Genomic DNA, 25,078 nt, shown 5'->3' with positions numbered 1-25,078 from the left:
GAAACGTGGACAGTAATCCCTGTTTCACGTGGTTGCTGTAAGGATAAAATGCAAGAAAAATCCCTAGCTTGCTCAGTAGACGTGAGCTGAAATTAAATCTGATTTGGGGCCAATACAAAAGGACATGAATACTTAACAAGATAGTCCTTCTATGCCTGGTAAGATGGATCCGAAGGCGGGTCCCCATGAAGTACACCCCAGCCCTCCGCCCCAAATATGCTGAGCAGGGGCGGTCTGAGAGCCTGCGTACCCCTCCAAGGTGACTGCTCCGCCGAAAACAGGCGCTCTTTGAATGCATACGGTTAAGTCTGTTCCAGAGACCCTCGGCTGTGCTGCGAGTACACGGCCATTGTAGAAAAGACGGCTCTATCCGCAGTAATGGTCTGAGGTCACAAGGACCATATTTGGAGCAGGGAGGGAGGCCTTCTCTCCACATGTGGCTGAGGTGTCGTCGGGCCCCCTTCCAAGCCCCCGGGTCAGGCTGGGTAATCCCGGCTCAGGTGTTTGGCTGTGTCCTTCCTTCGGCCAGGGCACAACCCTGGACGTGGGGCCCTCCCGCCCAGGCTGCAGCCTCGTGAAAGTCACGTTCTCTCTGCCCGTCCTCTCGGGCACTCTATGGTTCTCGTGGTGACTCTACTCTAATTCTAGTTCCGGTCTCTATGGCGGCGGCGGAGGCAGGAACGGTTGTAGGTCGGCCGAATTAGCCGCCTAAGAGCCAATGAGAGTGGAAGAGCGATAAAGTATTAGCCAGTAGAAGCCAGGAGTGGAGGTCAGGTGGTGAGATTGACAGCACCGCTGGCCAGTGAACGATGCTTAGGGCGGGTCGATCGCAGGGCTTATCCCGCCCGTCCCGCCATTCTCGCTAGTTCGATCGGTAGCGGGAGCGGAGAGCGGACCCCAGAGAGCCCTGAGCAGCCCCACCGCCGCCGCCGGCCTAGTTACCATCACACCCCGGGAGGAGCCGCAGCTGCCGCAGCCGGCCCCAGTCACCATCACCGCAACCATGAGCAGCGAGGCCGAGACCCAGCAGCCGCCCGCCGCCCCCCCCGCCGCCCCCGCCCTCAGCGCTGCCGACACCAAGCCCGGCACCACGGGCAGCGGCGCAGGGAGCGGCGGCCCGGGCGGCCTCACATCGGCGGCGCCTGCCGGCGGGGACAAGAAGGTCATCGGTGAGGGCCGAGCGGGGACGGGGGTGGGGCCGTAGGGCAGCCTGGCGGCGGAACCGTTAGCCCAAGCGGGGCGAGCCGGCGGGCGCGCGGTCGGGGGCACCGAGTCGGCGGCGCGCGGCCGCCCCTCCCCCAGGCCGCCCCACTCGCGGCCGCCGGCCCGCCCGCTCCGCGTGCCCGGCGGGCGCGCGCGCGCCGCCTCCCGCGCCCCCTGCGGACCCCGCGCGGCCGCGCGCCCCTCCCCCGGGCGGCTGCGCGCCGCCGGCCGCGTGTGCGGCGGGGTCCCTCCCCTCGGCGCCCGCCGGCCGCGTGCGCTCGGCCCTCACGCCGTTGTTCCGTCCCCACCCGCTCCCTTCCGCGTGTGCCCCGAGGGCGCGGCGCGCCTCCTACGCAGGCCGGAGTGGGCCGGGCCGCTTCCCCTTCCTCACGTGCTCGGCGCCCCGCGGCCGCACCCGCACCCGCGCCCCGGCCGCCTGGCCTCGGGGCCTCGAGCTCACCCACGTGCGCGGCTCGGGCGCCGGCGAGCGGGCCCCGAACAGAGAAAGGCTGTCAGGTGGCCGCCGGGGAGCGCGGGAGGGACCGGATGCTGAAGCGTGGCGGTTTGAAAAAAAAAATGGATGTCTGGTAATCGTGGGTTTTTTCTTCCCTCTTTCCAGCAACGAAGGTTTTGGGAACAGTAAAATGGTTCAATGTAAGAAACGGATATGGTTTCATCAACAGGTGAGATGACCGCCGCGGAAGCCCGGGCCCACGTCTTGCATGCTCCGCTCCCTCTGCAGGCTCGGGATGGCTCGAGCAGGTGTAGCTTGCCACCTCTGGTGTATTGTTGGTGTGGGTTTTGTTTCCTCTGATGACGGAAGGGATTAGTGGATGTAGAGATTCTTTGTTTTGCAGCTAAATATTAATCTGCAATTTAAAAGGCTTCTTATGCTGCAAAGCAATTTAAAAGGCAAGCGGAGCGAGCGAGCCAACTAACAGGGCGACCCGAGGAAACGAAGACCTAGTCTAATTCTCCTAGGTTTGGGCCCACCCCATTTTTGTCCTTGTCATCTTTTTATACGTTCTTGAAACCGGTATTTGAAAATGTGACCCACTAATTAGTGCATAGGGTGTTTACAGGCTGTCAACCTTCGGAGGTAACGGGATTTGACAGTGCCAGGATGGGGAGCCTTGTCCTTTTGACTATAAAGTTATTGCCTTTGTTGTGACATTTCGGCGTGTGCTGTCTTGAGTGCCTCGGATAAATTTCATGTTAGGACTACTTTGACAGCAGAGTTGCTCTTATTCGTAGAGTAAGTAACAGCTGGAAGAAAATGGTCTTTCCTTTTCTCAATTTTTCTTTCTCCTCTTGCCCTGAAGTTATACCTGTTAAATGACTTTTGTGACAGCTTTGGTTATAGCTTATTAGAGTGGCCTTAGTCTGCGATAACATTGTTCTTCGTGTGTGAAGGCGAAGCTACAAACTACATCCTTAGGATTAATCCTCAGGACTGTTTGTAGCGGTAGTGATGGTAACGCACAGGTTGCTCACGGCGCTCTTCAGTGGTCTCCTTGGAGCCGGGCATCGTTTTCAAGATGGCTGCCAGGGCCACTAGTGCAGCTACAGGGGTGGAGGGCACCGGGCTGCTGGTACCATGTGGGCCTTACAGGTGTGACACCATCTCGGCGTTTTCTTTCTTCCATACTTCAGAAGGCCTTAAACGACTAGATGTTCAAAAGAACACTTAAGATTAAGTAGTAACACCGCATGTTTGTGAAATGCATACCACTTCAGGAAACCAAATGGGCGAGATCAAGCTCACAGACAGACATAATAAAGTATTAAAGCAAAAGTGATTGTAAGTATTTGATGGTCCGTTTTCCACGTTTGCAGTTATGGAGAAACATTTTGTTTCTTCCAGAATCTTTAGGAATTTTCCATCTGTTTTTACACTGCCTTGTGACAAAGCTAAGGCTACATTTGTCATGTTCTTTTATAACGAGTTACTAATTAGGAAGGAAAGGAGTGCTTTGGTGCTTATATTTGACCAGTTTTTAGTTGGTTGATTGTGAGCATCACTTAGTATCTCTGTCTTACTCTCATTCTTCTTCCTGTCCTAACCCTTAAACCAGTGGTTTTCAAATTTAAGTGTGCTAACCATGGAAGGGTATTAAAAATGCAAATTCCTGAGTTCTTCCTTCCTAGCTTGGATTCGTTGGGTTTGGGGTACATTTTTAACAAGAATTTCAGGTGATTATGACTTGTGGGCCATATCTTGAAAACCATTGCTTTTAACCCTTGACCCAAGATAATGATAGGATATTGCTGGTATGCGCATCAGAAGGGACTGTAATTTGCAGCTTTTTCCGTGGTTAGGTTGTAGTTTGTGTGTGCTTTCAACGTGTAGCATGTGCCTCTGTTTTGCTGCATTTTGTTAAATGGCCATAGGTTATGATATTTTTGAAGCAAACAGTTGATACTCGCAGTAAGAGGAGTTCTTTACATATTGTTATTGTATGAGATACCATTCTTTGAATATCTCTGTTCTGACTTGCAATCAACTCAGTTGGTCATCTTCCAGGGCAAGTTCAATTAAATTGGCATTTGATGATCCTTTGTTTGGATTTTCCTAACCTAAACTTTTATATTTCTAAACTGGTCGTTTCAGTGATTCTCAGACTTTTTGAGTTAAGATACTGTAAAATCCGACTACGGTTAAGTCCAGGAAGATATATGTCTTAAAAGAACTACAGTTCTGGGGAGTTAGCAGTTGGCTCAGTGTGTGGACAGGGCTGGAGGCACCTGGCTCTCCTGAAGGGGTGGGGGAGCGGTCCTGTAAAGGAGAAGATGCAGTGTTTGCAATGATTACCTTGGCACTAATTTTAAGCTTGGGATTCTACGAAGAATATATTCTAGATTCTTAAGATTTTTGTAATTAAAGTGGATATTTTAATGTAAATTTCTTGCCTTCAAAGAAATATATTTTCATTGTAAGCATTTCAATCTGAATTATCTGTGATAATTTTTATAGCCTTGGTAGAATTATTTTTTAAAGGGTTTTCTTTTGATAGTTTTATTGTATAAAAGGTGCTAAATAAGAGCATGGAGCTTTAAAAATAGCAAAAATTTTGGCTTAATTTTGTTAGGCCATGTAATCTAGGAATTCTGAGGAATTCCTTTGTGTGCTGTGTCTGCAAAAGATAATTGGATTATGTGACTAGAAGGGTTTATTAGCTCCCCAAAATGACTTTTCATTTTATTATGAAAAACTTCACTCCAAACTATTGAAGACATCAATGGAAGGATACTACAGGGGTCAGTGGTTTCAGGGTTTCATTGTCTGCTTTTTAAATCTAGAAACCAGATTTTGTCTTTTGCTTCCAGCTGTTGAGGATTAATCCATGCTCACCAGACTCGTGAAAGGTTGGCATGAATCAGTAACAACTTACTTTTCAGTGGGGTATGCATCTTTTATAGTGACCAGAATAGGAGTACTTTTCTGCTCTCCAGTGTACTTAAAATGCTAAATTAGTCATTCTAATATTTTGAGTGGGCAAGGAATTTGGAGCAAAGAGACTCACGTAGGACAGAGGTCACAAACTGGTGGCCTACTAGTTAAATCTACCCCCAGATGTTTCATTTGGACAGTACAGTGTCTTAAAAAGAATTGGAATTAATTACCGACATTTAAAACTCAGGAGATAATGCCAAAAATATCAGATTATCATCTTTTTTAAGATAAATTTTAGCTTTGGGGCCTGTAGTCCCATGTAAATAAAAATCAACTGGCCGTGCGTATTATTAATCACTTTTAAATGGGACATACATTTCCCTTTTTACCGCAGTCTGTCAGGCTTAGTTTTCTCCTGATATTGACTGCCCTTCCTGCTTGGCCTGTGTATATGCATTTGAGTTTATTACTCATGGTTTAGGAAGAGTATAATAAACCAAGCCAGGGAGAGGCTTAGCTATCCCTCTTTACAAAAATACTTAGTCATGGCTGTCACGTTCACTCTCCCTTTTGGGGATCCCATGTGTATATAACTGATAAAGGTGACTTCCTTCACACATGGTGATAAAAGTAGCTAGTGTTTATTAAGTACTTGTACCAGGCACTATTGTAAATGCTTTAAATGAACAAATTAATTTTCAAGACTTTTGATGTGTGAGTGCTGTTCTGAGGCACAGAAAGGTTGGGTAAATTTGCCCCAGGAAGCATAGCTAGTAAGTTGCAGAGCTAGGATTTGAACTCGCTTTTCTGACTCTGGAGTTTGTGTTTACTAAGTGCTATTATGCCGTCTCTGAAAATAGACTCTAGTCATCTTCAAATTGATTGTTGTCCACATTGTTACAGATAATTTGTTAGGGTGGATATTCTTAGCCATTGAAAGATCTCCAGCATGTCACCGAAGCTCTTATGTGCTGACTACTAGTTCCCCAGATCTGAAAAGCTCTCTGCTTCTCACTGCCAATTTCATGTAGTTGGGGATTGCCATAACAGTTCCAGTTCATCATGTGGATTGGCTTTATGAATTAAAGGACTTGCTTAATAGCTAATATTGGGAGGCAGTTAAGGAATTAAAGGAGGGAACGTTAGACGTTTATCCCACTTCTGAATCTTTTTACTTCTGTTCTTATGTGACTGGTGATTTGAGAATGGGTTTTGCCTTTTTAAAGGGTTGTTTAAAAAAGAAGAAAGAGCAGCCGGCCCCATGGTGGAGTGGTTGTTTGTGCTCCCCACTTCAGTGGCCCAGGGTTTTCTGGTTCGGATCCTGGGCGCGGACATGGCACCACTCATCAGGCCATACTGAGGCGGCATCCCACATAGCTCACCCAGAAGGACCTACAGCTAGAATATACAACCAAGTACTGGGGGCTTTGGGGACTGGGACCGGGTCTGGGGGGGGGTGATGATTGGCAAAAGATGTCAGCTCAGGTGCCAATCTTTTTTTTTTTTAAAAGAAGAAGAAGAGGAAGAAAGAATAGCCACAGAGCCTGACCTCACAAAGCCTAAAATGCTATGTGGTCCTTTAAAAGTTTGTAGACCTGTGGAAAGATGATTGCCAAGTCTCTTGGGCAGTTAAAGTCAGACTGATCTTAAGTCATAGAAGTCATGGATAGTCTACAACATAATTGACTAAATGTTGTCGTGCTGGGGAATGGTTAAAGACTTGGCAGTGTGGTGCTGAGGAAGAGATGGGGAGGAGGGAGGCATAAAAAGATAATTTAAGTAGTCCCCAAGTCATGATGTGTCATTGGCAGTCTTAAAAAGCACTATGTATTGGTTGGTTTTTTGAGAACTGGGGCTCTTAATAAGACAGTGACTTGGCATTTTAGGATTGATTTATGTTCTGGCTATGTTAACAACTGATCTTAAGTTGGCCAGAAGTCATCTGTGTTCGCCAAGTCTTTGATATGTAAAATCTTTTCATCTTAAAATCTAGAATAGAGAGCTAGTGTATTCACCTGTTTTTCTAGTACTTGGGGCTGTGGTTGCTTAGTTTCCTATACTCCAGTCTCAGCTCTTGGTAGCATCTACTATCCAGTTCACCTAAGGCAGAAGGGTAGAAAGTAGTGTAGGAAATGAGAGTGTATCTGTTGGGTGTGAGGAGTGTTTAATAGAGAACAAGTGAAAAGATAAGTGGGGTTTGTGATCTTAGGGCACATCTGCAGGACTCGATGTCTGGATGCTTTGGGTTCTGGAGCTTATAGATGCTAAATCCTGGAGTTTGTTTTTATAGCTATAGGATCATAAATTTATGCATTTGGGCATGTTAAGCTGTTGGAATGGCTTGGTGTGGTAATCTGCAACAAGGTAATAGCATAAGAGCATTTGGTTGTGAATGGATGAGCCTGTGTATGGTAGGTCTGTCTGATGGCAGTTCTGTGACTTGGCTAAAAATGTTTCGTAAAATTTTAGGATATCTTAAGACCCTTTTTAAGTTGGATATATTTAATAGTATAGGGGTTTAGTGCTGGCTGCATGGTTACCCTTCTTTGTGCTACATTAGGAACTCTTGAAGAGACTTCCATTTTCTTTCAATCCCAGCAGGGTTTCTTCCTCTTTCTTTAGCATTCCTCTAACTTAGAACAGTGTCCCCTTTTCTCTTCAGCCCCTTGCTCTGTGATTCCTTTTTCCTTGAAGTCAGTATTGTGTCCTCATTTGCTGAATAAGAACAATACTGTATTTCTAGGTAGGTGAGAAAATCTTCCAAGTGTGTTTTTCATTAAAAAATTTTCTGCAGTAAATAGTGTCCTTATTAACATGGGGTAGAGTAGAAGAATACAACCGAAAGAGTACACTTGATTGCAGGAGACTGGGAGGGCTGGCATGTGATAAACAGAGTGATGGCTGATGGAGTAGTGTAGACCCATGCTGTCCAGTACAGTAGCCATCAGACACATGTGCTTGTTGAGCACTTGAAATTTGCCTAGTGCACTTGAGAAAATGAATTTTTATTCTAATTAGTACCTTAAAACTGATACTCAATTTAGTGTTTTGAACCACTTTTTGAGTAGCTTGAGTATGTGAATCTTGTTTTCCGAAATGTGAAATACTCCAGTTTTTTTATTGATTATACATGTGGAAATAATGAAATTAATTTTACCTGTTTTTACTTATGGCTACTAGAAAATATACTTATATTTGGCTTGTATGTTGTTTCTTTTTTATTTTTGAGGAAGATTGGCCCTGAGGTAACACCTGTGCCCATCCCCCTCTATTTTATATGTGGGGTGCTGCCACAGCATGGCTTGATAAGCTGTGCATAGGTCCACGCCCAGGATCTGAACCGGTGAACCCCTGGCTGGCCCCGTATATTTTGTTTCTATTGGACAGCAGTTCTGGGCACCAGACTGCAAGTGAAATAATTGTTTCAAGTGGCAGCAGTATGGATAGGCTTGGATTTGAATATAGTGTGGCTTTCACTGGGTTTAAAAAAGAAATAGTGAACACATAATAAGTGGTTGCTGTTATCCCCAACTTAACAAATAAGGCAACTTGCCTAAGAGCATGTCATTACTAATGGGATAGCTGGGATTCCAGTTTTGGCTCCACTGGTTCTAGTAAGGAGTTCTTAACTGCTGTACTCTACATACCACCTGCTCCTCTCTCTGATTAGTATGGCTAAACATACTGTAATATGCAGAAAACCATATTGGTCATTCAGCTGCTCTGTTGGATTGAATGGTGGTGGCCTTCTAGATTAAAATCCTTGAGGATAGGTCATGTCGTATTTTTATTTCTGGTGCTTAGCATAGTAGCTAGCTAGCTAGCACAAGAAAATACAGTCATTCATTGCTTAAGACAGGGATACGTTCTGAGAAATCCATGGTTAAGGAGATTTTGTTGTCATGTGAACATCATCTAGTGTACTTTCGCAGACCTAGATGGTATCGCCTATTACACACCTAGGCTGTATGATACTAATCTTATGGGACCGCTGTCGAATATGTGGTTGTGTGTGCAGTCCATCATTGACAGAAACATTATGTGGTGCATAACTATACTCACCTTTATTTTAAAGGAATGAATGAAGCCTTTGGATTTGCTATCCTTTCATTGTAGGCCCACTGGCTTGTGGCAGATTTTGGAATAACTAATAAGATGGAATAATGTGAAAGAGTAGCTTTTAGAACAGTAAAAGGTGACGGTAATTACATTTTAATTTTAGAAACTGGCCTAGTATTAAGTGAATAGTAGGCACTCAATAAATATTTTAAAAATTTGAGAACCCACCATGTTCCTACAATATGCTGCGTGCTAGGTGAAAGTATTTTAATTGCTGCTTTTCCTTCCTCAGTAAGATCTCTAGTGGCCACGGCATGCATTTTTTCCAGTGTTACTGTAGATCAGGGGTCAAAAAACTACCAAGTCACAACTGGTTTGGTTTGGTTTGTGAGCTGAGAATGGTTTTTACATGTTGAAGGGTTGTGTGGGGGAATATGTAGCAGAGCCCTGGTCTCATCACGGAATAACTGTACTGCAGGCAAGGGTATAGGGATCCTTATTATTTGTAGTCTTTTCAGAAAATTGGAGAAACCATATGCTGTTACCTACTTCTAAAGCTAAAATGGAAGGATTTCCAGACTGGTCCTTTTTGAGTTTTCAGCATAGTGAAGACCAGGGCCTGGAGAGTCAGACCTACCACTATGAGGAAATGACCACATACTTTATTTTCCCAGTTTATAGGATGGGGGTTGATAATAGCATCTGCCTCAGGATTGTGAGGATTGAGTGATACAGTTAAAGCATGTGGCACAGTATCTGGAGCTTAAACCCTCTATAACGTAAGCTGCTCTGTGTCTATTTCGTTTTTCCCATTTTGCAGGTGAAGAAAGGATCCAGTGAGGAGGCAGCTTTCCAGCATCAGAGAATTGTTAACAGTAGAATGAGGGCTAAAAATTTGGTTTTATGTTAGCATTTCCTTGAATTTCTGGGTAGTCATTTGACAAATTGTAACTAGATCAGTGTAATGCATCTAAACCATAGTTGTCTATCTTGGCTGAAACTGCATTTTCTGAGCAGTCGAATTTCTTCCTAAAATTCATTTACACTTTGGCCATGATAATCCCTAGTAGGTTGATTTAGTTTCAGCAGAATAAATGAGTACTATGTTGTCTGGCATGACGTCATTAGTGAGTTTTTGTTTAGTGTTTGTCTCCATAAAGCATCTCCCTAAGCTGCTTTCCAGGGATGACTGTCTCGTGTATTGCCTACTTTGTACTGTTGGTAAAAAGATTGTCCTGACTAAATAAGTAGTTTGGTACATTTTCTAATATTCCTTTTATAACCTTGAAGTACCATGTTTGCCAGGTGAATAATGTGGATACTGGTGGTGTCCATGTTTGTACTTCATTATGGTTTTTTCTTTTTATAAATTAATACTTTATTTTTAAGAGCAGTTTTAGGTTCGTGGCAGAATTGAGCAGAGAATACAGAGTTCCTGTATACGACATGCCCATACCCACGTGGCCTCCCCTGTGATCCTACACCAGAGAGATATGTTTGTTACAATTTACATTGCCATGTCATTGTCACCCCAAGTCCATAGTTTATGTTAGGGCTCACTCCTGGTGTTCTGCATTCTTAGGGGGTTTTAGTGGTCACTTTTAGGACCTCAAGAAGAGTTGGGAATTGGAAACGGTGATGAGGAAATGATTGAGGACGAAGTGAAAAAGAAGGAAGCTGGGAAATAATGGAAGGAAATATAAGGAGTGACAAGACAGCTGTTGCTAGTCACTTCTACCCTCTTAATAGCTTAGTTAGGTCACCCTTTGATTTTAGGCTTTTTTTTTTTTTTTTATCTTCTACAGGTAGTGAGGTTACAACTGTTGGCAACAGCTTAGTCTTTAAAGCAGAAATCATGATGGCTTACTAGTTTTGTTTTTAATCTTTGGCACTGAAATATATTCCATTTTCTGACTGGTTCAACTTGGTCCTGTCTTGCAGGAATGACACCAAGGAAGATGTATTTGTACACCAGGTGAGTGCTCGTGTGGATCTTTACACTTCTAGCTCAAGGCCTCTCAGAAGAAAAGGGTGATGTCTTCTCAACTGTTGTTCTTTGCAAAAAGATTATTAAGCCCAACCACCAAAGAATTCATTTAGTTCCCACAGGAAGAGTGGTAGCATGCTTAAATGTATACATTGAAACATTGTATTGTCAGTTCACTTTATTAAAATAGGTGTTTCAAATTGGTATTTTGTTAATAGTTGTAGCTTTGTAAAATATTGAATGTGCTTAACTCAGTACACTGAATTTTCATACCTAATTTAAGATTAACGAAAAACCACCATTAACCTAAACTTGAACTAATGTTGCTATGAACAGACAGAAACTTTGACGAGATATTTTCAAATGCTATTAGGTTTACCTCTGGTGAGGACAGATCACAGTAATCAGGAGGGAAATAGCTAGAACAAAGCTGGAAAACATTAATTTGAAATGAATGCTAGAAAACTAGCAAAGTAATGTAGGTCCTTCTCTTTATTCTAAAGCACTTTGAATGGGTAAGATGTTTTTACCTCTGGAGAATTTTGGCTGGCTTGGAAAATTTAGAAATCGCCATTAGTTTATGGTTAAGTGAAAAGGCAGCGTGGCAAAGTTGGCAATTAATCACTAAATAATTTTTAGATTAGCTTTAGTGTTTTGAGAGGGAAAAAATAACATAGGGATAGCTACTACGTGCTGAACTTTCTCAAATACCATTTAAGGGAAATATTTTGAAATACGCTTGAGGGTTAAGGAATTTATTGTTTAAAATAAGAGATTGCCAAATGAACACTAATATCGCAAACTTAAGTATATTATAGGCTCCATTGGACTTAATTACCCTCACAGTTATGCAGTAGGTAGGAAAAACACGTTTGTATGTGTGTACTTACGTGCTCTGCAATTTTTTCATAAGACTGTTGAAATACTGTGTTGAAAATCAAAACTTTTAAACCAGGTTTTTATACTGTAATCCAGACATCAAAAGACAGTCACTTTCCACACCATACCTTTGTTCAGGCAGGTGCGAGCTTGCATGGCAGCGTACTTCTTAGGAAGGGCTGTCTTGGGTTGGTGCTTTGTAGCTCTCTGAAGTGTCCTCTACAGCATTCAGTGGCAATGAAGGGGAAAGCCAGATCAATTTCTAGTATGTCCAGAACCCTATCAGATAATAGCAGGAACAAATACAAGTATGGGAACATTTAAATTCGTCACATAAATATAGGACTGCTCAGACGATGTTATTTTAAAGCAAATGTTTGTTTTATAAAATTGAACCAATTTTTACGTGTTCCTTAACTTCCCTTCTGATGTTCAAGGGAATATGTAGACTTAGGAACAAGAGACAGCAAGGCCTGTCAGCAACACTAAAGGGTTTGAGGAGTGTGGGGAGGGCATTGAGGATGCGGACCGAAATAGTAGTTTTGGGATTTTAATTATCCAGACTTCTGCTATCCCCTATGACTGCAGGTAATTGAGAGGTGGCTATATATGAAAGGTATGAAAACTTTGTGACAGTTTAGATGACAGATGAGATCAACTATTTGGCTGAACGCATGACACCCACTTGTACTGACCCACAAGTTGTCACCAATATGCTTTCCTCTTTATTTTGGAAGTGGTTTCAACATTTAGTTGTTTCTTGGGACTTTTGGCTGCTCAGGTCTTAGTGGTGTATCAAGGAGACTGCAGTTCTGGGCAACTTAGCTTAATTGGCTTCAGATTTGTTGGTTGTCCTGCCTCCTCTGGAGTGGAAATGCATGGGTGATCCTGTAATGAATCCCACTGTGATGTAGTAGGATGAACATGGGGTTTGCAGTCCCAAGACCTGGATTTAGAAAAGTCCACACTCAGCTGCTTATTAGCTGCACGACCTTGGGCAAGTCACCTAACTTTTAAAAGCCTGTTTTATCATCTGTTAAAAAGGAGTAATAATACCTCATGTCATCTGTCACAAGGAGATTGAATAGGTAATATATGAAAGAACTCAGTGGAAGTACTACACACAAATGTGAGGTGTTATTCTTCCCCTTTTACTTGGTTGTAGCAGTCTAGAGAACAAGTAACAATGAGACTTATTGTATTGGGGGAGGTAATAACCAACTGTCCCATGCAGTCAGAAAATATAAAAAGTGACACGGTTAATACATGTGAATTGCACTTCCATTGAAGTATTATCACAGGTTGGAAGGGATTTTGGTTGACCTTTGCAATTGAGTTGGATATGGTACCACAGGGACAAGTTGGTTTGGTCAACTTTGAAGCGTGCAAACCTCAACTCGCCTGTCATCTAAACTGGCCCTGTGTGGGGCTAGCTTCTACTATTAAGTGCAGTCTTTGGGGGATAGGTGGATATCCTCATTTTGTTCAAAGCTACACATAATGCTTTTGCAAAAAGCATTTTTTAAAAATGTATATTGTTGTGTCTGTCTTGAGTGTTAAATTATTTGTTTTAGTTTGGAAAATAGTGGTAAAATGCTGGGGCCTTGTAAGATTGGAGTATTGTGATTGAGGTTGGGGGTAGCATTGGTCCCTGTTTTTCTAAATTTATTGACGGTTTGGTCTTATTAAAGGTAAATTTAAGTATTGTATCCAAGCTAAAATAATATTGACTCTGGTACATTTTAAATGAAAAAGCACATTATTCTCCCCTGTTAATCTATTTTTGGAATGTGATATTACTAGACTGCCATAAAGAAGAATAACCCCAGGAAGTACCTTCGCAGTGTAGGAGATGGAGAGACTGTGGAGTTTGATGTTGTTGAAGGAGAAAAGGTGAGGATGCTTTTTGTGTAAAGGTTTGACTTCAGTATGGCAATATTGTGGAGATCTCATCCGTGAGGATGGTGGCTCTAATGTGGATTGATGGGTCAGGTGACCACGTGAACACAGGTGCATCAAACCTAATGTGCTGGCTGCAGTTAGAGGGCGATCTCTTCAGAACAGTGAGGAACTAATAGTTAATCATTTCTATGCACCCCTGGCCACATAGACTCTTTGTTTGTGTTGTGTAAATTTGGTTAAGTGTACTTAATTCCATTGTCACTGTCAATATATGATGGCTTTTGTAGGGTGCGGAGGCAGCAAATGTTACAGGCCCTGGTGGAGTTCCAGTGCAAGGCAGTAAATATGCAGCAGACCGTAACCATTATAGACGCTATCCACGTCGCAGGGGTCCTCCACGCAATTACCAGCAGAATTACCAGAATAGTGAGAGTGGGGAAAAGAATGAGGGATCGGAGAGCGCTCCCGAAGGCCAGGCTCAACAACGCCGGCCCTACCGCAGGCGACGGTTCCCACCTTACTACATGCGGAGACCCTATGGGCGTCGACCACAGTATTCCAACCCTCCTGTGCAAGGAGAAGTGATGGAGGTAAGTCTCACCAGAAAGTAAAAGGATGGACAGCAGCATGTGGTAACTTTTGATAGGACTGCATTTTAAACATTTCCTGGGTGTCTTCCCCTATATTGGATTAATCGTACAGGAAGCACTTTTTGATTCCTAATAACCAGAAATTTAATGACTTATAATCACAGTTATTAGGTGATTTCCTTTATTTACTTTTAACTTCTGTATTTAGACTTTGGATTTGTCTGGTTGGGCTTTTACTGTTACTGATCCATTTGGCTCAATGTGCATTGTCTTTTCAGGGTGCTGACAACCAGGGTGCAGGAGAACAAGGTAGACCAGTGAGGCAGAATATGTATCGGGGTTACAGACCACGATTCCGCAGGTATGGTTTTCATTAAAAAATTTCTCCGACATCTGTTAGGACTTGGTCACGTCGTCTCCTGCTGTCTTTTTGAGTCATTTATCTGTTAGCACTCACATTTTCTTTCAGCAGATGGCTAAGGTGAACCTGAAGTCAGTTGTCTTTGAGAGTATGTTCTTTGCATCTTTGCTGCTTGTGTAGATGAGCTCTACTTTATACAGTTGTTGTTCCTCCCCCTCTAATGAGGGTATGGAATTAAGACCTGCTTCATTGGGAAGGAGAAAGGTAAAAGTAATCTTTTAAGCATTAGGCTCTGAACTGCACCGTATCATAAATGAAGAATCAACAGAGTTTTATCTTTGAGATGGCACAATTTTTCATTAAACACTTCTCAGTGTAAGTAGGTACTTTTTTTTGTCACCCTAAAGTTGCAAAGTGAAATCACTCCATTAAGAATTTACATTTTGGGAAAAAGAAACCCAATTCCCTATTAGCCTTAACCAACCAACCTACCTGCTTGGGTATTAGAGAATCCTTTTTAAATGGAGGATGTTTAATGATTAGAGTATAGACTAATTGGGGAAGAGCTCCATGAGCCAGACATGTTTAGTACATAAGTGTAGTGCACCATGATGCAGTAGTCCCAGTCCCACACTGGCAGGATGGAATAGTGTGTACAGGTAATTCTTGAAAGGGTCTTATATCAAAGCATTGAGTCTCTACAAGTGATCCCTAACGGTAACTGGTAATATACTCAAAAACCCAATACAGTAATAACTCTTCTTAACTGATAATCGCTTACGTAGCAACCTTCACTGTAGATGTCCAAATAAGTTTTAAGAAACAAGTTACTGGGGCCAGCTCAGTGGCATTGTGGCTCGTTCCATGTAGTCCACTTTGGTGGCCTGGGGTGCACGGGTTTGGATCCTGGGCGCAGACCTACACGCCACTCATCAAGCCATCCTGTGGCAGCATCCCACATACGAAAAATAGAGGAAGATTGGCACAGGTGTTAGTAGCTCAGGGCCAATATTACCAAAAAAAGAAAAACAAGTTCCTTACTATAAAAGTACCCAAAATACAATATAGAAGTCTTCAAAATATGTTGAACTGTAGAAGAGAGGAGGTTTCTAACTACAACTTTTCTGTTTTACGAAAATGAGCACTCAGTGGAGCTTTAGGAACTAGGAAGCCCAATTGAGATTATATTACCTACATCAGTATATGTCTGTTGAATTTTTTGCTGAGGAAGATTAGCCCTGAGCTAACATTCATGCCAGTCTTCCTCCACTTTATATGTGGGTCACCGCCACAGCATGGCTGACAAGTGGTATAGGTCTGAGCCTGGGATCTCAACCCTTGAACCTGGGCCGGCAAGGTGGAGCGCACTGAACTTAACAACTGCACCACAGGGCTGGCCCTTGTATGTTGAGTTTTGCAATAGGCATGTCTGTGATGTATTTTTTCCTTCTTTCCATTGATGTATGTTCTGTCCTGAGAGTTTCTAATTCATGAAAACGAGCTCAAGTCTTAGCTGATGTTCACTGAAATTGGAGTTCTCTAATACTGGAGCCACCAGGAGATTGTGTTGGCTGTGTGCTGGATGTTGGAGATAGATGAGCTCTTCCTGTTGAGTGAGGAAAATTATTTTTCATGCTGACAGATTGTTAGGCTTTGTTGATCTTGAACTGAATTATGGTTCAAACTGTTTTAAACCTAAACATAGATACCTTGCAAAAATATTGCAAATAATATCAGAATAGCATTTTTTAAACAGTGTTAAATGTTTTAAAGTTGGTCTAAGATAAGCTTTCATGGCAGTCTATCCATTACATCCATGGGTGCCAACAGCAGAATCCTTGATTTATCTTTTTGTTACACTGTAGAACTGCTTAAATTTTCTGCCTAGTTTCATTGTGTCGTTAAAAATAGCACATGAATTTTTGTTGAGTGCTTCAGTTTTACTGTTTGCTTTTTGATTTAAGTTAGACTTCGTAGTCTTCATTCGAATGGATAGACTTGTTGACAATGCCAGATAACTCCTATGGTGACATAGAATTGCCTTAAAATTTACAATGATTCTGTCAATGAATGCAGGGCTTTCCAGACCATTTATCCAGGAATTTTTTTGTTCAGTTTGAATAGTAAATGACACATATTGCCTATAATGTGTAGTCTGAAGTCCTGATTGGTATAGGTCCAAGAGCAAATTGAAAGAGATCTGAGGCAGGTAAAGCAGGAGTTTTGCTGAAAAAAAAGACAAATGAGGTGGCACTAAGGTAAGAGTGGCTTCATGAAAGGATCCTTATTTATGGGAAATGAGAGCATATTTGTAGGCTCAAAAATGCAATAGAAGAGGACAGTTGGCAGGAGAGTGACTGCTGGAACTGTCTTCAGTTGGGATAGTTTTGTCCACAAGTAGGGGTTGGCCTTTCGCTAGGAACCATGGGCATTTCTTGTGTAAGAACCCGGAGTATGTGGGCCGCCTGTGTGTTAGTAAAGTCAAAAGGAGAGGTAAGAGAGGAGGTTTGGGAAGTTTGGAACAAAGATGTGAAATTATATCTGTAAAAGAAGAATAGGGGAAATCAAATAATAGAGTAGTAATCACAAATTTAAAGTGCATCCACCCAGCATGGTTGTATTTTTCCAGCCACTTTGAGTAGCAGGCTCAGATTGGGCAGAGAGTTGGATTTGTCCTGCATTTGTTTACCCAGATGGAGATACTGGGGTTGGGATTGGTTATAATGATAAATGGTGAACTTTATACTTACATAAGGGGGGAGGTAAGGATTAAGGGAGTGTGAGGGACAGGCTGGGTGATAGGATCACTGAATTATAGGTGCTAGTGGAAGTAAAGAATGAGAGAACAAGAAGGAATAAGAAGGGCGGACTGGAGAGTGGAATGCTTGAAATTGAGCAAACTCAAGTAGAAAACAAGGACCAGATGGGAGGCCAAGAATCTAAAAGCCTGGGTTATTTGGGGCTGTCGTGATAACTACGACAGGAAAATGATGGTAAATGACACACAGCCTAACGTAAGATTTGAAAGCTTGGGGTTTGGACAGAAATGGGGGGAATGGTCTAAGAAGCCACAGTGATAGGGATGGGGCAGCTCCATTCGTAGGCTGCAGGAGAAAGCCAGAGCAGTTTTGCCAAAGATTGGCCATGAGTTCCAAAAAAATGGGAAGGTTTCAGGAGAAGGGGAGGGGTTGGAATGGGTAGTTGGGAGATTGGAGGATTTAGAAGTGAAAAATGGGGTGTACAGATCTAAATTGGAATTAAAACCTATGATGACTGATAGGTTAGGTATAAAAGGCATGATGTTAACGTTGGTGTTCCTGGGGTGCTGTGATTATGGATGGAGGAAAGGCCAAGAAAACGTCACTGTTTTCTGATGTTTGTAATCACCAGGGAAAGAAATCGAGTGTCTTTTTCTCGATGATTAAAAAAGTTGTGATCTTTTTTTGGTGCTGGGTTATTTTTAATTTCAGGCCATTGAAGATAATATATTGATGGAATGTAACACTTAAACTTTTTTCATGTGTGCAACTCAGTGGCTTTTAGTATACTCAAAAAGTTATGCAACCATTACTGCTGATTCCAGACATTATCACCCACCTCCCCCCAAAAAATATCCATTAGCAGTCACTCCCCATTCCTCTCTATCCCAGCCACTTGCTTACACTAGGCTACTTTCTGTCGCTGGATTTGCCTTTTGTGGACATGTCATATAAATGGAATCAAAATATGTGGCTTCTTTATGTGCTTAGCTTCTCTGGCTTAGCCTGTTTTTAAAGTTCATCCACGTTGTAGCATGTATTGGTACTTGATTCCTTATTATGGACAAATCATGTTCCATTCTATGGGTATCATGTTTTGTTTCTAAATCAGTTCATGAACATTTGAGTTGTTTCCACTTTTTTTGTTATTTAAAAATATTATTCTCTTGGGTATAGACCCTTGAGTGAAATCGCTGGGTCACATAGTAACTCCTCAAAATTTGGAGGAGTTTCCAAAGCTGCTGTGCCATTTTATATTCCTGCCAGCCATGTATGAGGAATTCCCGTTTCTCCACATCTTCACTGACGCTGGTCATTTTCCGACCTTTTGGTTGTGGCCATCCCAGTAGATAATGAAGTTGTGTCATGGGTTTTGATTTGCATTTCCCTAATGATTGACTAGCAGTTGCTGTGTACCGTCATTTATATGCAGGGGGGAGGGCATCTTTTTTTATTTTGATTTCTTGCCTTTTTAGCAAGTGTTCTTCTGCAAAGGTTAGCAGTTGTTCCCAAGCCATAAAGCCATTTTATTTTTCTTTTAAAATTTTTTTATTTTATTTCATGTATTTATTTTTTGTGAGGAAGATTAACCCTGAGCTAACATCTGTGCCCGTCTTCCTCTACTTTATATGTGGATCACCACCACAGTGTGGCTGACGAGTGGTGTACATCTGTGTCAGGGATGTGAACCCAGGCCACCAGAGCTGAGCGTGCTGAACTGAACCACTACGGCCATGGGGCTGGCCCCAAGAGCCCGTTTTAAAATAACATCAGAGTTTGATGGTGGTGTGCCCATTTTAGTCATTTCACGATTAGCTTTGTAATAAGAGTATAGTGTGAGTAAAAGTTTGCTAGTCCATTAAAACCAGATTTAAATGCTCATCTTCCAGTTAACACTTCCAAATACTTGTTTGTGAAATATGAACCAAGTTTGCTCTATGATTTCTACTAACTTACTTGCAGACCGCTTGACAGAAAGGTCAGATATGGTGTTTGGTTGAGTGGATCAAGTGTTAACACTGGTGGGTGGGCTAAAGAAAGAAGGTTTTATCATTGCAAGATTGCCCAATATTCATTCCAGGGGCCCTCCTCGCCAAAGACAGCCTAGAGAGGATGGCAATGAAGAAGATAAGGAAAATCAAGGAGATGAGACCCAAGGTCAGCAGCCACCTCAACGTCGGTACCGCCGCAACTTCAATTACCGACGCAGACGCCCAGAAAACCCTAAACCACAAGATGGCAAAGAGACAAAAGCAGCCGATCCACCAGCTGAGAATTCGTCCGCTCCCGAGGCTGAGCAGGGCGGGGCTGAGTAAATGCCGGCTTACCATCTCTACCATCATCCGGGTAAGTAAGCCTAGGTGGGCTTCAGGCCTCTGAGCAGTCTTGAGTGGTATGCATTAAGGCAAGAGAAAAAACCCAGTCCATCGGGTAAGGTAAGCTGTGTTTACTTACAGTGTCTTCCGCCTGAATTAATCTCACAGTTGCTTAAATTCTGCCTTTTGGTAATGGCCAATATCAGACCATTCTTGGCCTCCAGTCACCTCAGTTCTTCTACCTGGAGGCCTGTCTTCACGTTGTGTCTTGAGTATTAGAGCCTTCTGTCAACCTCTCTGAGTGAGTTTGGTGATTTCAGTACATTATCTTCAGGGAAAGTGGCAGCTTTGACATCGTATCATCAGTTCCAAAATTAAGGGATTCCTTTGCTGTCAGCCTTTACTTGATACTGAGAGACATGTAATTGTCTCTGCTAGGCTCTTGAATTATCATTTTCAGCCAGTAGTTCTTTTCGTCTTTTCCCTCTATACTATTTGTGGGTGGCGAAAGGTCATCCAGAACCTGCAAGTAACCGTTGTTGTCACACAGCAGTGTCCACTCCTGTTGTAAATCACTGCCTTCCCTACTTAGCTAATGTGAACTGGAGCCATGTGGTGTCCTAAGAGAGCATTGCAGTGAACTGTGCGAGATAACCTTTGTTCTGTTTTTCTTTACAGTTTAGTCATCCAACAAGAAGAAATGAATATGAAATTCCAGCAATAAGAAATGAACAAAAGATTGGAGCTGAAGACCTTAAGTGCTTGCTTTTTGCCTGTTGACCAGATAACTAGAACTATCTGCATTATCTATGCAGCATGGGGTTTTTATTATTTTTACCTAAAGATGTCTCTTTTTGGTAATGACAAACGTGTTTTTTAAAAAAAAAAAAAAAGCCTGGTTTTTCTCAATACACCTTTAAAGGTTTTTAAATTGTTTCATATCTGGTCAAGTTGAGATTTTTAAGAACCTCATTTTTAATTTGTAATAAAAGTTTACAACTTGATTTTTTCAAAAAAGTCAACAAACTGCAAGCACCTGTTAATAAAGGTCTTAAATAATTGTCTTTGTGTATATTTCTGTATTGTTTTATTTTCGTTTATAAATCCTTGGCTGGTGGTAGGACCCTTAGCTTAGACCTGTCTGCAGATAGATGGTACTCACTGGTAATTGCTCGGGGAAATTTTCTTAAAATGTGTAATTCTTCATTAAGTGACGTAACTATGGGCTCGTGCTTAAAAATTGGAAAATACTTACTTACTGTTATAATTAGCCGTTGGCCTCTTTGTACGGTCCTTCTGCTGGGAGGCAGTGGTAAAGGGGACTGGACATGCTCCAGCAAAGACCAGCTGGATTCTAATCCCTGGAAGCCACTTTTTTCTGTCTCCGATTTCAGCCCGCCAAGTGAAGGCATCCACCTTAGAGCTGTCAGGTGCCTGCCATGGAGCCCGGCGTCACAGTCACTAGAGACGGTAACAACATAACGTAACACCTGTGGAAAGGCTACAGACATTGAGATCAGTGAACTCAACTCCTTTGTAACCTAAGCTTGTTCTGGCTATTCCTTTAAAATGTCTCCTTAGATGCTGTTTGACTCCCTTTATGGACTAGTCTGGCTGCTGTCCAGAGACTCATTCTGGGTCATTCAGGCCAGCTTTTGTGGCCCAGGGGAAAGATGATGGGATGTAGAGTAGGCTGGAGTGGCACATCCAGGAGTCCTGCAGTGCTGTGTAAGTCCAGATGGTGGTGCCACTTCCCACAATGTGCTCAGGGTTCACAGAACCAAGACTGCATTGCTCTGTTTATTTCCATTCTAAGGGACTGGTGAATAAAGTGGGAAGGTAATACACAAGTAGGCAACACTCTTTCAAACTTCTCTTTCAAATTTGAGACAACTCTTTGCCTTTCATGAAAATATATTCAGTGTAAGCAAGAGTACAGTGGAACAAACACTTAAACACTGCTGGCGGCGTGTAAAATGTAGTGATTTTTGTAATTGCACAAATTCAGATATATATCATGGAAATAGAAGTGCCAACAATATTGGCTAAATATCCAATAGTGTTAAGATGTGATTTTGAAAACCATGGCAAGGAGGCAGGTTTTGTGATACAGTCTTGCTAATGTTGCAGGCACAACTACCTGTGCATTTTTTTCCAATGTGCTTCCCCTGTGTTGCCTGGCACTTTCTGAATTCCTTCACTGTGTGTAAGAATTAGGTAGCCTGCGAGTCTCTGTAAGACGATCCAAAGAACACAGTCTTTCTTGCAACTAGAAAACAGGTTGAGAACCTGGTTGGCCAGTCGGATGCACCAGGGTGAGACTGGAGAAGTCAATACTGTTTGCTAGAGAGGAGGGTGGAAGCAGCGCTTTGTAGCTGCAAAGGCTTTGGTTTTCTCATCCGGCAACTCTGCCTCTTAGTTTTTGACATTTAGCCTTGACCCTGGTTCTCTAGCCTTAACAATTATGAATACCTAATTCTTTTATAAGATGAGCTATGTGGCTGGAGCAGAGTGAGCACAGGAGATTGGTGGTGAATTAGGTGCCATCACATCAGGCACGTGAAGTGTTCTGTTCCCTTTAAAATGAGGAAGAAAGTGAGGATGCTTGCTATCACGGTTTCTGTTGAACACTGCACAGGAGAACCTGGGCTGCGCGGTGAGAAAGATTGGGAAGGAAAGGAAACATAAATGATAGTGGTAACAAAACCCAAGAGCTTGCAGTTAAAGAATGGGTAATTTATTAGTAAATGGCTAAAACATTCCTGTATAATAATAGTAGAAAATGTCTACTTTGTGGTAGTAGTATGGGAAAGTACTAACACTTTCAAACTCTGGGAGGAAGCAAAACTATTCAAAGACATTAAGGAAAATTGGAGGTTTTCATGCTCATGGATATTGAGGTCTGAGCATGTCAATTCATCTATTGGTTCAAATTAAGTTAAGTAAAAAATTCAAAAGGTCTTTTTTTGGTGGAGCTTAGAGAAAGGAGAAGGAGACGGAGGTCTGAAGAGAGGGAAGGATGTAAAACAGTTGTCTTGGAGAATGGGAAAACAAATGTATAGGGAAATAGAATTGCCAGCAGGAGGAGCGGAGGGTTGGGTTTCACCAGGGCTTTGCCAGCTTTCCTCAACAGAGGAAGAGCAAAGGTATTGAAAGTGAATGCATACCAGGGTAGAGTTAAAGTCCCCAGGTCCAGATATGGAACCTGATTAGGCAAAACCAGTAAGAGCTTGGCATTCTCTGGTGCCTGGAGTTGATCTGTGAGTTGGCAAGTGTTCCAAACTGACAGTGGAGTAGAAGTACTAATTTAGGAGAGCTGGAACAATATGGGGTGGTGGTCCCAGACTGGCATGCTTAACCTTGAGATGTGGTGCGCTTACTGGTAATGACAAGGTTTAGGTTATGGTCACGTAAGTGGAAGGCAGGAGGAGGAAGAGATGATACTGGAGAAAAGAGGTAAAAAAAAAAAAAAAAATAGACCATAGTGTTCAAAGGATCTTCTCTATCGGTGCTGAAATTACCACAAGTGATGGTAGAAGTAGTGGGTGTGGGGAAGACAATGATGGTGACCCTGAAATAAAAATCTTCACGGTTGGGCCAGCACGGTGATGCAGCGATTAAGTGTGCACGTTCCACTTCGGCGGCCCGGGGTTTGCCGGTTCGGATCCCGGGTGCAGACATGGCACCGCTTGGCACGCCATGCTATGGCAGGCATCCCACATATAAAGTAGAGGAAGATGGGCATGGATGTAAGCTCAGGGCTAGTCTTCCTCAGTGAAAAGAGGAGGATTGGCAGCAGTTAGCTCAGGGCTAATCTTCCTCAAAAAAAAAAAAAAAAATGCAAGGAATGCTGCTGGGTAAGACATTTAGTTTGAAGGCATGGGCTTAAAGGAAGCTGGGGGTTTTGAGGGCTTCCAAGGGAGGAAAAATGGTTTAGACGTGGCAATGGAGTAACAGGAGACCTAGTTCACCACTAGGCACCATGGTACTTGGCATTCAGGAGAAGAAAAGCCACAACTGAAGGCTCCAAGGGTACTAGCGTCCTAGGGGTGAGTCTGGTTAGAGGTAGAGTAAGAAGATGAGAGGGAGGAGGCTGGTGACTGAATTCCAGAGCACAGGGTGGAGGTTTTGGGAGGGAGCAGTGTTGGGTCAGAGTAGGAGTTGGAGAGAGCTAAATGGAATTAAGGTAGTAACAGCTGATGGGGAAGCTTGAACATCTAGTAGAGACTGATACATAGAAGTGATAAGACAGCATAGGCTCGGTCCTAAGGTTGTCTGGAAGGATTCGTCTGACACTATGGTGGTGAGGCTGGAGGCTGGCTTGTGGCTTCCTGGCTCTGAGTGGTGCCCTAGGTAGAGAGCCTGCTTGCATCCCTTTAATTTGGCTACCTGTTTATAAAGGCTATAAATGATACAGGATAAGGGGACAGAGTGTTAACTTGCACCATATGTACGTATCTGAGTGATGTTTTAGCTCTTAGAGGCTCAGGCAGCTAGCTTGTACAGCCCTCCACTTTAATTCTGTCTGGGCTAAAGAACTAGTGGTAGAGAGTCTGGAGTATTTTAAAATAGAATGATTTTCATTTTGGAAAGATTACTATGGGGCAAAAGAAAAGTTTGATCACAAAAGAAGTGACCAATTTGGACATTGTTGCAGAAGTCCAGATAAATGGTGAGACCTGGACCATAGATGTGGCAGTAGGACAGAGGGGGTCACATTTGAGATGCTTTCAGAAATGGAGTTGACTGATCTAGGTGACTACCTGAGTGTAGGGATGAGGAAGAGAGAAGAATCCAGCATGATGGCAGAATGCTGATGCAGATGGTACCATTTACTGGAATAGAGAATGCACAAAGGGGAGGGCTATGGTCAATTTTAGATGTATGGAATTTGAGGTGCCTGTGGGACATCCATGGAGAGTTTGCAGGAAGCAGATTTGGGGCTTAGGGAGTAAAGTGTAGACCAAAGCTGAATTTTTGACACTCGTCATGTGGCTATTGAGAGTTGTGGTCATGGATGAAATCACATCACTTGAGTATATGTGGAGAGCAGAGGGTGGAAACTCAAAACTTGGAACAAGACCAAGAACATAAAAGTAAAAGTAATGGCCGGGAAAAGATGTGGAAAATCCAGAAAAGGGGACATCAGAATCCTAGAGAACAAGGAAGGTAATGGTTCAGTCGGCATCAGAGTCAAGAGATCCAAGAAGGTGAAGGCTAGAAAGTGTCCATTGGGCTTAGCAACAGGGAGAGTGATGGAGCCTCCCTGTGGAAATGTGGGGCTGGGCCCCCGGGTGCAGCAGGTGGAGGGGCGACTAGGGCTGCAACTCCCCCACCCTCTGCATCTCAGTAACAGCCAGTCTGTCCTTACAGGTCCCAGCCAAAACCTTCAGAGTCAATGCTGACTTCTCACTTCACTCCACATCCAATGAGTCTGCAAATGCCACTGATTCTGCCTTTGAAACATCCAGAGTGTGACCAGTTCTCATGGCCTCCAACCCTCTGGGTCCACACCTCCATCACCTGGGTTATTGTAGGCGTGAGCCGCCTAGGTGAGCTGTCTGCTACTTCATTCCCACCCCAGCCCCCCCTGCAGTCGCTTCTCAACATAGGAGCCAGGGTGTCGTCT

The 25,078-nt window shown here is 43.1% G+C and overlaps 1 protein-coding gene across 2 annotated transcripts; it reads left to right on the top strand.

Annotated features, from left to right (window-relative positions):
* Nucleotides 1–801: 801 nt before the first annotated feature.
* On the top strand, nucleotides 802–20,509 carry YBX1 (Y-box binding protein 1). Of its 2 annotated transcripts, XM_044770559.2 has the most exons (8): nucleotides 802–1,169; nucleotides 1,823–1,886; nucleotides 10,598–10,631; nucleotides 13,326–13,415; nucleotides 13,712–14,014; nucleotides 14,293–14,375; nucleotides 19,215–19,480; nucleotides 20,128–20,509. In XM_044770559.2, exons 1-7 carry the CDS (start codon nucleotides 1,004–1,006, stop codon nucleotides 19,447–19,449), a joined length of 975 nt encoding a protein of 324 aa, XP_044626494.1. In that variant the 5' UTR covers nucleotides 802–1,003; the 3' UTR covers nucleotides 19,450–19,480; nucleotides 20,128–20,509. The 2 variants fall into 2 exon arrangements, with proteins under 2 accessions (XP_044626494.1, XP_044626495.1); XM_044770560.2 differs by lacking the exon at nucleotides 13,326–13,415 and having other exon boundaries at nucleotides 838–1,169.
* The last annotated feature ends 4,569 nt before the right edge of the window (nucleotides 20,510–25,078 follow it).

This window comes from Equus asinus, chromosome 5 (genome assembly GCF_041296235.1).
Source record: "Equus asinus isolate D_3611 breed Donkey chromosome 5, EquAss-T2T_v2, whole genome shotgun sequence".
Lineage (NCBI taxonomy): Eukaryota > Metazoa > Chordata > Mammalia > Perissodactyla > Equidae > Equus > Equus asinus.
Note: the sequence above shows the minus strand (reverse complement) of the source record. Positions and strands in the feature narration are given on the sequence as shown.